This window comes from Amphiprion ocellaris, chromosome 3 (genome assembly GCF_022539595.1).
Source record: "Amphiprion ocellaris isolate individual 3 ecotype Okinawa chromosome 3, ASM2253959v1, whole genome shotgun sequence".
NCBI classification, from domain to species: domain Eukaryota; kingdom Metazoa; phylum Chordata; class Actinopteri; family Pomacentridae; genus Amphiprion; species Amphiprion ocellaris.
This window is the reverse complement of record NC_072768.1, coordinates 3,662,818-3,674,136: the sequence shown is the minus strand read 5'-3', so window position 1 is coordinate 3,674,136 and position 11,319 is coordinate 3,662,818. Positions and strand designations below refer to the sequence as shown.

The following is an 11,319-nucleotide window of genomic DNA, read 5'->3' as shown; positions in this document are numbered from 1 at the left end:
TAAAATTTGATCTAATAAACAAAGGATTCAACAAATAATAAAAATGCAGCTTTTTGACAAATACACCCGTAAGCACGACTTTTAATCGATATTATTTTTATTTGTTTTTACAATTTGTACAATGTGAAAAACATACACAGAAAAAACAGACACTGAATCACAGAAAGTCAGTAAGGAGGGATCAGAAAAAAGAGTATAGCTGTGTAGAGCGGTCTGTGATAATTAATGAGAATAGCTTAGTAGCACATGGATGTTAAACCTCATGGTGAGCTTGTGCTGTACAGTGGCCAGTTGTGAGTTTGTCGTTTGTATGGTTAAACACCAGAGAAGCCGGCATGCAGAACTCGTATGCTAATAGTCTGATACTGAAGTTGTGCCTGTGATATCGATAAATGGCAACAGAACAGATCAACACTTGTGATACTTGCTGGAAGGCAAAGAATAAAAAAAAAACAAAACAAAAAAACCAATCTCTAATATTCCAATATCAAAAACATTGAAGTCGGCAACAACCCTCATCAGCATGCAAATGTTTCCAATACCCCTCAGTCCCTATAAAACTTTAAACATTGCATATTCTGCATTGCAGTAACTTATTTTTTCTCTAGAGAAGTTAAACTATTCATTCAATCTACGAGCAGGCGAAAGAGTCACGACAACAGCATGGCACTCGTGTGAGGTGGTGAGAGAAGTCGAGTCAGCATGACAGCTTTGAAACCTTTGTACAGCTCACTTGCTGCCTGAACAAGTGTTTCTATCAACTATTTTAATGATAAATCCACAAAAACAAACGTCAGCCAAACGCATGTTCACATGAGCCAAACAGAAATACACAGCTGATTGCACAACCAACGTAACTGGAGAGAGAAAAGAAACGGTTTCCACTCGGTGTGCTCTTTGTTCTGCAGTCCGTCTGTTTCAGTGTCGCATGCTCTGAACTGGCCGTGTCGGGTGGTGTTCGCGTCGTGTACTGGTTTGGTTAACTGGTTTTCTGCAGTACAGCTACAGCTACAGGACTAGATGGATCTGGAACTTGTCATTAGTGAGGATGCAAGGCACTAAAGTGTTCCTCGTGTTTACAGATTAGAGTGCATGTGCATTTTACGTGAGTCACCACAAGCATACTCTAGTGACTGAGCGTTATGTGAAAGCATTTACCTCACATGAACATATTTACAATAAAATAGAAAAAGGAGGGCAGGGCAGTCATAGATAGAGCTTAATAAACTGCAGGATTATTCCTGCAGGGTGGGTGGATACCAAGAACAACAACAACCCTGCAATTGCACTTTTTATATTCCTTTAACTACATGTTGTTTAACAACCTTTAATAGTAATTACAGTGAAACAACATCAAAATCTGATGGCTGAATACAGGTCCATAAAGAACATTGTTGTTTGTTTTATTAAATATACGCATACAAAAACAGACCACAGGAAGAGAGAACCCCAGACACTTGTGATTTGAGAGGTCACAGCTAAATCTTAAGGGTAGAAATATTTTGATGTGACGAGACTTCACTGACAACCTGTCGCTGTAAACATCTGGGAGAAGCGGGACATTCTCCTCAGTCCTCAAATACTAACCGAAAAAATAAAAATGCTCAATTTTCGATATGATAAGCAGATCGTGAACCATAGCGCACAGCTCAGCACAAAGTGAAGTGGTTTCATGTGTCCGTTTGGGAAAATACAAAACAAAAATAAGACAAACAACTCAACACCCTGCAAACACCCTCTACTCAGATAAGTGATCTACAGCAGCATCACCTCTTCAGCTCCAAACTCTGAATGGTGCTCAACACCAGCTTCTTTGTGTGGCAGATCCACTGGCTTCCATGTCAGATGTGAAGAATAAATCAGAATAATAAATCTGTATGATAGACAACTCAAATCACGACGACACCAGACTCTCACAGAGACATAAATATGATAAACGTAGAATCATAACCCAGTGAAGAAAATTCTATGTACAGAGCCAATGTTTTAAATGTGTTTGGGGATTAAGGCCACAGTTACAAGGGACAGTTTATCTACTTCACCATTATTGCCACAGGGATATATTCATACTGCAACCCTATTCGTTCTCCTGCCTAACTTACAAAGTCTTTCTTCTCCTAACTCTACTAGTCGCTTCACTTCTCCATGTAGGACAAACGAACTGTCCCATTCTTGTGTGTCACTTTCTGTACACTCACATTCTCCCCTCACTCAGCCTAACCTACCATCCCAAGTCACTCAAGCTGGTTAATGTTTAGTCAGATGTGTGTGTGCACATGTTTGTCATGTATTACTTCAACTGTCTTCAGTCCCCGCTTGGCTTAAAGTCCAGACCAGTAAGGATTTGAACCACAGTCCCTCCCTAACTCTCCCCTTCAAAGGAATGACGATATTGCAACGTCTGCGCTCAAAAGACATCTTTGGCTGCGGCTGGTCGTGCCGTCGGGTCGACACAACCAACCAACTCGTCACAGCTCGTTTCCACAGCTAATGGCAGGCTAAGTGTGAGACTTTTGTGCTGTGGATGGGTATTGCACTCTCCCTCCAATTGCCAGACAGATTTTGTTCTGCCTGAAAGGACTTGAACCACACAGGTCAACTGTATCACAGAAATAACACATATGATTAAAAGTTGAAATAAAATGCACAATACCGAGCCAGCCAACCAGCAAATTGCAAAGAGAGGCTGTGGTTCTCCATCAGCGGCCTCTCCGTCCTGTGCGGCCCTACGTCTCAGCCTGGACCGGGGCTCGGACTGGGCTACGTGGGCCTCAGGTTAGACCCTCCGGGGCTGACTGACTTCTGGGGGGCTGATGTAGTTCCCATGTGGTAGCCTTGGTGCAGGGATGCAGAGGCTGTCGTAGGCGGCTGATACTGAGTCAGCGGCTGTGCAGGATTAAGCATGTTGACCTGGCATGTGCCTGTGGGTCCCGCCCACTGGGGAGCACTGTACGGGGCTGAGGCGTATCCGAAACCCGGGGCAACTGGGCCCAGAGAGCCTTTACGAGGCCCCAGGGGGACCGCGGGGTTGGTTGGGTTGGGGAGGTGAGTGCCGGTGGTGGACGTGGAGCTGGAGGGAGTGGGAAGCGTTGGGCAGAGGTAGCCTGGAGCGGAAAATTTACGTCCCATGTTGGCTGGAGGGATAATCTGTATGAATTTAAAAAAAAAAAAAAAAAAGGGTTACTACTGAATAAGAAGGATTATGGTCATAAATCCTCCAATTACCAAACAGCTTCTATATTCAAGGAACTCTGAATGCCTACTTCATGTCCCAGGGCTGCCTGTGCTCCAGTTTTTGGACCTCTCTTGCACTGGGAGAGGCTGATGGCATCTCTGGCCCAGTTATCCACGAGCTTGTGCAGGTCATCAGTGAAGGTCCCCTTGCCCTTCTGGGTGTGAGAGGCAGGGGCAGTGAGTGCAGAGGCCTGGGAAAGGGAAGTAGAGTGGCTCTGACAGTGGCCTGAACCATTTGTGGAGCTGGTCCCACTTGATCCTGTATATAAATACAGACAAAATGGGTGAGAACTGAACTAAAAAACAAATTTGGGAAATCAGTTACAGCAGTTCAACTTGAAAAAATGCGCTTGCACAAACCTGTGGAGCAGGTACTGAGGCTGGGCATGGATGGAGAGGATGTGAGCTGTGGTATGGACGACCTGCTTGCTGCTAGAAACGCCTCTGCTGCAGGTTCGGAGGCCTCTGTTGCTGAGTGTGAACTTTGTTTCGGAGGGGACTCTGAACCGTGACTCTGAGGGGAGGCTGGAATCAGAATAAACATTTAAACAAACAATGCTTAGATGTTTGACCTAACAAGTACAAACAACATCAACAACTGTGGTACCGACATCAAAATAAATATTTTTTTGGTCATGAAGATCAAAGAAATCCAGTTCGCTGTTCTTACCTGAGTGTATGGGGCTGGGCTGCCCACTACTGCGAGCAGATTTGTGGCCTTTGCTTTTGAGCCGACGTCGACCTCCAGCCATGGCAACAGCAGGCGACAAGACAGAAGGGGGAGGATGTTTTCCCATCCGCGTGAACAGGGCCTCAATCTCCTCTTTCTGACGAGTTTGCAAGGCCTGAATCTCCATCATATGTCTGTGAGAAGTAAGGGAGAAAAACACAAAGTCAATTTTCTATTGAGCTGTGAAGGAGTAAATGAGCATAGTGTAAAACAGGATTGGAAATATGTGACGTACTTTTCCCTCAGACGACTAATTTCTTTTTGCAAGGCTTCATCCTCCGTCTCCGAGTCGTCGTCATTGTCGCTGCTATAATGGGCATGTGTGTTTTGAGGGTCAGAGGTGGAGGATGAGGGTCCATTCTGGATACCAGAGCCGTGTGATAGACTGGGGCTTGCTGCTGGAGCGGGGGTCACTGTGGAAAATATGCGATGCATCAGAATCAAGATTTTAAAGGGACCTTAAACGTCGGTTTTCTGTGCACTGATGAGGATGACATTTGTTTCAATCATATTTACTGACCAAATCCACAGACTATATTCGAGAATGATTCAAACATAATGGATTTCCAAGCTTAATAGCTACAAAGATACCTCCCACTGCTCCCACTAATGATTCCCACTGCAGCCTCTGTAATAGGATACATTTAAAAACAATAAAGAGACAAAGGATGAAATGCTTCCACAGAGTTAGTGACTTTCTATAAAGACACCTCAGAGGGTCTTATCCCACTTATACAATTACAGCTCAGCTAAAATGATAGCAGTGAAAAAACTCGTAAGACAGTGTAAATAATCATTTTAAATGTCTCTCAGTTCAGTGGGAGGAGGAATTTACACTAGTTTATCAGAGCGGGCTTCTGTTAATTTGTTGCGAACCTGCTACTCACCTGTGACAGAAAATCGGCCCACTTTAGAGCCAGCGGCTGGCTGAGATGTGCCGTTGTTGCTCGCGGAAACTTGGAAGCGCCCAATAGTGGTGGACTGACTGGCAGCACCAACAGAATGAGATGAGGCTCCATTTACAGAATCAGGTACACAGACTCCTTTGGACAGAGTGGATGATCTGTGGAGAGTATTTTCTGGACTTGAGGGCGAAGAGGACGATGATGAAGAAGAAGACGATGTGGAAGTAGAGGACGGCGTAAGAGAAGAAGAAGAGACAATGCTGGAGGGATCTGGCACACTGCTGGATGTGCCATCAGGAGCAACAGATACCTGAGAGAGATGAAAGAGATCACGTTAACGAGCTGAGCCGGAGCTTTAAGAGGTTTAACCATTTAAAACGGGATTGACTATCTTCACTTTAAGCTTTCACTAAAACTCACTTGGAAACGTCCCAGAGTGAAACCTGCTGCTGGAGGCTGGGCAGCGTTGCCTCCCTGAACAGTCTCTGGACTCAGAGCTCTCCTCAGCTGGGCGTCCAAATTACCCAGGGGTTGTTGTGACTGTGGAGTCACACAAACAGGACATAAGGAGCCAGTTAAGTCGTCCACAGTACTGTGCACCAGTTAAAAACCTACATAACTAAAGGTAGTAGACCTCACCTGATTTGGTCCAGGAAATGGGGGCACAAGGTCAGAGGGGGGTGTAACGGCTTGGTCAAAACCCGTTGGTAAGGTCTAAAGAACATAAAAAAAAAATAACGTCAAAATATAACTATATTATCTTAACAAACAGCACACTGGATTTATTTATGGATGCTGAAATATTTACTAACCTGTGCCCTGGGCTTAGTTGGAGGGGTCTGGGCATGTCCTGCTGGTGTTATTCCCTGTCCTGGAGTGGTTGTGGGGCCCAGGACACCTTGTGCCCCAGAGGTGAGGGGAAGGTTGGAGGGTGGCACTATGGCAGATCCAGGTGGAGGGGAAGAAGTCCCAGTGGGAGGAGAGGAGGTCCCTGTGTTCTGACTGGGATCTGCCGATGCTGAGGAGGCAGCGCTCTGGTCTTTAAAAAGGGACCGTAGCTTTTTATCTAGAGCTTGGATGTCATCTCTACCAGCTGCCTTGGTTTGGAGCTCAGCCCCTTCTGCCTCCACTGGCTGTGGCTGGACCTGGCTCTGACTGGTTAATGAGGTGGGAGGAGCGGACGGAGCAGAAATGGACTGGGAGGCTGCATGCTGAGAAGCACTATTAAAGGGCTGCTGCTCTGAAGCAGGGACAGTTGCAGTGCTACTAGATGTACCACCAGAAACAGAGGAGACGGAAGTACTGCTCAGCTGAGGCCCAGGAGCTACAGGGACGGATGCCTGTGTTGATGGAGGAGAAATGGTGGAAGATGATGGAGGGATACTAGCAGCTGCTGGAAGCTGTGAGGGGGCTGTTTCATGGGAAGTCTGGGGTGGTGAACTGGGGTCACTGGTGACAGCCTTGGACTGAATAGATGAAGGTGGAGGGGAGACCCTCCCAGCTGAGTGAGGAGATGAAGATGTTGTAGTAGATGTGAGAGACCCAGTAGGAAAAGCAGTGCTGGTGCTGGAGGCTACAGCTTCTGGAGGAGTCAGGTTATTGTTAGAGTTTGGGCCAGCCTCAGTGGGCGGGACAATGCCTAGTTCTTGCTCAGCAGCAGGGAGATCAATGGTGTTGCCTCTCACTACATGAGTCTGCTTCATTTTACTGAAAGCCTGCTGGAGAGTCCCGGATGGAGCAGAGAGAGAAAGGCCCAATGTCGTCTGGGGAGCTAGAAGAAAACGCAAAAAAGATGAAATTATATATACACGAAAACTATAGGGTACAAAATGAGGGCTACAAAACTGAAATTTCTCTTACCTGCAGGAGGTTCATCTCCAAAGGAGGTATTAGCAGAGGATCCTCCAAAGAACTGTTCTTTAAGGCGAGACTCTGGCACTGGGCTGACTATAAACCTTCGTCCTGCTGAATGCACCACCTGAGCTGTAGTGCTCGGAGAAATACCTGAGGAAAAAGGGAATGTCAAATGTAAGTGGAAAAATAAAAACAATTAAATCAATAACTGGACTTAATGTATTTCTGGCTGAAGTTTGTTAACCTGGCAGCATAGGAACAGACAGCTCAGGCTGTTGTTGAAGATCACTCATCTGCAAAAGAGATAAAATAAACATTGAACATATTTAGCCTCAGTAAGTGAGGATTAAAAACGCCACAATGAGTATTTGGACAATAAGGTGATGCGTAGTAAAGAAATACCTGGGGAAAGCCTTCCTTCATGCCCTCTCCTTTCTCATCAGCCATTTCTATGACTTCACGGACCTGCTCAATGAAGGACTCTCTCTCACTCTCCAAGATGAACTCACTTAGAACCTGAAACACAAAGCAAAAGACGTTCAGCTGCTGTAACTAAAACTGTGTTTACTCTGCCAAAGTTGTACAAAATGGCTTCTTGTTTGTGATGGTTGCTGGTTGAGACGATTGATATCAACCCTCATGTCGTCCTGCGGGTCAAAATTGACCAGTTTTAAAGTTTGAAAATGTGGGAAAAAAAATATATTTTCACAGTGAAACTTCTGATGTCCACATTTTCAACATTTCTGGGAAATTTCTGAACATTTTTGAAAATATTTACAAGAATTTTCTTGCCAAATTTGGTGGATTTTTTTAAAAACAAAACTTCTAAGGGAAACTTTTAAGGAATTATTGGAATTTTCTTCCTGAAGGTTTTACAAATTTTCAGAAATTTGGGGAATTTTTTTGCAGATTTTTTGGATTTTTTTCAGACAAGGAAACAATATTTTTTGGTGCCTGTAAATGAGGACAACAGGAGGGTTAAAAAGGACAGTAACATTAGTTGCATCTGTTCTTTGATACTGTTTTTGTTCAGTGGGATTTTGTGAATAGTACCATTCAAAAGCACATACTGAATGAATATATATTTACAAAGTGTTAAACATACATGGTCTATTATTTTAAATGACTATTAGACAAATATATATTTCTCCATGTTTAGTGACCAAAAGAACCACTACTACCATGATCTGTGCAATCTCCTCTGGGTTATCACCATCAAGGTCAAATCTGAAGGTCACCATCTTCCTGTTGTGTGTTTCCAGCTGGCACTCTGCTACTCTGTCGCCCACATTAGAGATCTGCAAACAATTGATTAATGTTAAAATTGTTCTGTGGCAGAGAGCTTCAGGAATAACACATTAGACTCATCTGTTCCGTACACTCAGAACATTAAGCTTGGCCTTTGAAGTCTTCTCGTGGCGAGAGCGGCTGCGTACAGATCGCCGCTGGTGACGCTTCAGTGAGCGGCCCTCATGTCGACCACCTGATGTAGAACTTCCATCATTGCCGTCACTAAGACCTGAAGCTGCGTCTGACAGGCAGCTAAAAGAGACACAAATTCATAAAAGTGACTGACTGACATTTTCTAAATCTACATGTTACTATTTACTGTTATGCACTAAAACAAACCAGTCAAAAACCTTGTATGTAAAAACCTACTTGGCAATAAAACGTTTTGTGATTCTGATGCCGATGAAACCGGACTTTTAAAGAATAACTTTCGTCTTACCTATCTGCAGATGGTGGCGCTAGTGCAGAAGATCCTGCTGGCTGCTCCACGGGTGCTGACTGAGGAATACTCACAGGAGCCTGAAACGAAGTTTTCAGATGTCAAGCATTTCATCTCAAAGGTAGATCTCTAAATCAAATATCCAACTGTAGCACAATGCCATTTCAAAAAGATTTAAGGGTGTACACAGTAAACGGGATATGGCTTTCCTATTTATTTCATTATATTTAGATTATTATTGCTGGTCAACTTTTTAGAAAAGTGTATTGCTTTAAACCAGACCATCCACCAGATGGAGCCGTTTATTCTAGTGAAATATATAACAGACAGAGACACCATTATTCAGCTCTGAGGCAGGGTGTAAATACTGCTGTACAATGGAGTTTTTAAAAAAAATTTCATCAAACCATCGTCTCTGTTGCTCTTACATAGAGATTAGCTTTGTTTATACAGGCTACAACTGTCCTGTCAATTCCAGTTTAAGCCCTGCAGGTAGTTACAATAGTGTGACATTTACAACTGCAATAAAATATCTTCTGTTGGTTACATGCAAACAGATTTTATCTACTGTTTACATAGACGGTTTTTTAGCAAAGCAACTTTTAGCAAGCAAAACTTACACTTGTGGTTCTTTAGAACTTCAATTTGTAATTGTTTACACTGCTTTTGGTCAAACTTGACAGTCAAGGAAACAGTTACTTATTGGAATATTTTAGTTCATATTTTAGTTTATGTTGTTAATACAAATGTGTGAGAAAACATTAATGTATATTAAGCAGTGCCTTCCTTTAGTTCATATGTTGACTGGTACCCTAGTAGAATTTACAAGAATAATTCACATAAATATTTAAAGTGTGCACCCGCAAATATTTTTCAAGGACGACTGTACCATGTAAGGAGGAGTGAACCAAATGCTTCACACCTGACCCACATACACCCACTCACACAAATTTGTTTTGTGCGCTGTAGAGTACCTGCAGAATAGAGAGGCATGAAGCCTGATAGAGAAAGTATAGGTGCTCTGCGTTGAGTGGAGGAGACAGGACAGGAGGACTTGGATCATTGGCCCAAGACTAAGAGTCATGCAGGATTAAGAAGCATGCAGAGGAGAAGAGTGGAAGAAAAAAGGGTACAGTCATGGTAATGAGAGATGTTTGACAACAGGAAAGAAAGAAAAGATTTAGAAAAAACAGAAACATAAAAATGGACAGCATGGCATTCATACTGTAGTATGATTAAACAAAACTGGGGCATTAATGAGTTAAACACTTAAATATGGCTGCATATGTTTAAAAGCAACTTAAAATGAAGTGCATGTTAAGACTGAGCAGGAGAGCTATGTGTGTCACCTGTAGCTGCTGAGCTCCAGGCTGTGCTTGTGGTAGAGCAGAGCTCTGAAGAATACTGCTGCTCTCTGGCTGTTGCTGGGGGAGAGACGACTGAGAGGATGGGGGCATGATCACTTGCTGGGAAGGAATCTATAAGAACAGAAGGGAAAAAAATGGAGGGGCAGAAACAAGGGTAAAGTTGAACAGGTTAGAAGTTGAGATAAACTTTGACACATGACATTCATAATGGCATTTAGGCTGCTTCCTGAAAATCTGGTTTCTCTCTAATCTAAATCTTTCAGAGATTTACTTTGGCTCTATTCCAAAACCACATGCACTTACCTGTTTAATAACACAACTCCATAAATCAGACAGTTTATGTATTTCACACTATGGGGTGACAAGGCATTGATCTATCAACTTTTAACATCATCTTGTTCATTATATTTTTTGTAGACATGTAAACTGCACGTTAATCCACACTGCACTCGCAGTATTTGGTCAGGATACTAAAACGCCTGCTTAACATCTTGTATATTTAAGCAGAAACTTACCAGGACCTGCCCTACAGATCAACATAAACAATAGGTTTATTTTGTTTCTCAGAACACTGTGGGTGTATTTAAAAGTTGTAGCAGGAAAATGGGACATTTTATCTACCTGAGGGGGGAGCGTTGGTTGGTAGTAAACTCCATACTATAAGAAATGAAACATAACACAGGGTAAGAGGAGGAAACTTGAGAAGAAAAAGAAAAGAAACCCAAGGAAAAAAACAGACTGGCAAACTCGGGATTCTGAGAACTGCTTTCAACGCAGCTGCCTGAACCAGTGAATATAGGCTTTAAAGGTCAACTTTACACCATGTGAGAATCTTGTTTTTGCTGACTTTGAGTGGTTGAAGTACAGATTTGCTGCAGTGATACAGAAGTGTACTCAGGGTGTGTTCACGACAACCAGATATTACTATTAACTCTGTTTTTAGTTTCAACAAATTTGACCCCAGAGGAGGTCAGTGAAACGGTTCTCTACAGCTGGTGTGAAGTTCCCCTTCAAAGACATTAAGAGGTGCTGGACTAGATATACCTGTGGAGGTGCCCCTGGAACAGACTGGCTGGTGGGTGCAACAGGAACAACTTCAGGCTGGACACCCTGCATCTGGGGTTGAACCTAATGCACCACAGAGATAAAACAACAGCACACATGGTGAAAATTTACCAAAGAAGCTAGTAAACTGATGAGCTTGTATGAGTAGAGGAGCATAGGGGCACATGTGCCATGCAGCTGTAATGTCTTTGCCCACCAAGACTGAGACCCTAACTTTAATCCTGAACACAGCTGGCCATGTTTGTGAGTGGAATGCACGATTGTCATCACGTCACAACCAACTCTTATAACCCTATCGGGGTTGTCGGTTGTCTACAGTACTGTCCCATGGCCTAAAGTAAATTAGGCAATTACAGAGACTGCAGTAAACAGGTAATCAGGGAAATGGAGCCAAAATCCACATGAATAAACAGAAACTAGTCTGTAGAGTTTAAA

The 11,319-nt window shown here is 43.3% G+C and overlaps 1 protein-coding gene across 6 annotated transcripts in view; it reads right to left on the bottom strand.

Annotated features, from left to right (window-relative positions):
- Window positions 1-79: 79 nt before the first annotated feature.
- wnk1a (WNK lysine deficient protein kinase 1a) overlaps window positions 80-11,319 on the bottom strand; it is a 29,050-nt gene continuing 17,810 nt past the window's right edge. For 3 of the 6 annotated variants that reach the window (XM_035942914.2, XM_035942915.2, XM_035942916.2), the window contains exons 11-29: window positions 10,864-10,947; window positions 10,441-10,476; window positions 9,802-9,930; window positions 9,427-9,525; window positions 8,453-8,532; window positions 8,103-8,265; window positions 7,905-8,021; window positions 7,126-7,239; window positions 6,968-7,016; window positions 6,730-6,873; window positions 5,682-6,640; window positions 5,509-5,583; window positions 5,290-5,409; window positions 4,852-5,179; window positions 4,200-4,377; window positions 3,905-4,098; window positions 3,595-3,759; window positions 3,264-3,493; window positions 80-3,147 (exon numbers count right to left, since the gene is read on the bottom strand). In XM_035942914.2, coding sequence (XP_035798807.1) covers window positions 2,761-3,147; window positions 3,264-3,493; window positions 3,595-3,759; window positions 3,905-4,098; window positions 4,200-4,377; window positions 4,852-5,179; window positions 5,290-5,409; window positions 5,509-5,583; window positions 5,682-6,640; window positions 6,730-6,873; window positions 6,968-7,016; window positions 7,126-7,239; window positions 7,905-8,021; window positions 8,103-8,265; window positions 8,453-8,532; window positions 9,427-9,525; window positions 9,802-9,930; window positions 10,441-10,476; window positions 10,864-10,947 — 3,651 coding nt within the window. In that variant the 3' untranslated portion in view covers window positions 80-2,760. The remainder of the gene's footprint in view (window positions 3,148-3,263; window positions 3,494-3,594; window positions 3,760-3,904; window positions 4,099-4,199; window positions 4,378-4,851; window positions 5,180-5,289; window positions 5,410-5,508; window positions 5,584-5,681; window positions 6,641-6,729; window positions 6,874-6,967; window positions 7,017-7,125; window positions 7,240-7,904; window positions 8,022-8,102; window positions 8,266-8,452; window positions 8,533-9,426; window positions 9,526-9,801; window positions 9,931-10,440; window positions 10,477-10,863; window positions 10,948-11,319) is intronic. The other 3 variants (XM_023298271.3, XM_035942917.2, XM_055009466.1) reach the window with 3 other exon arrangements.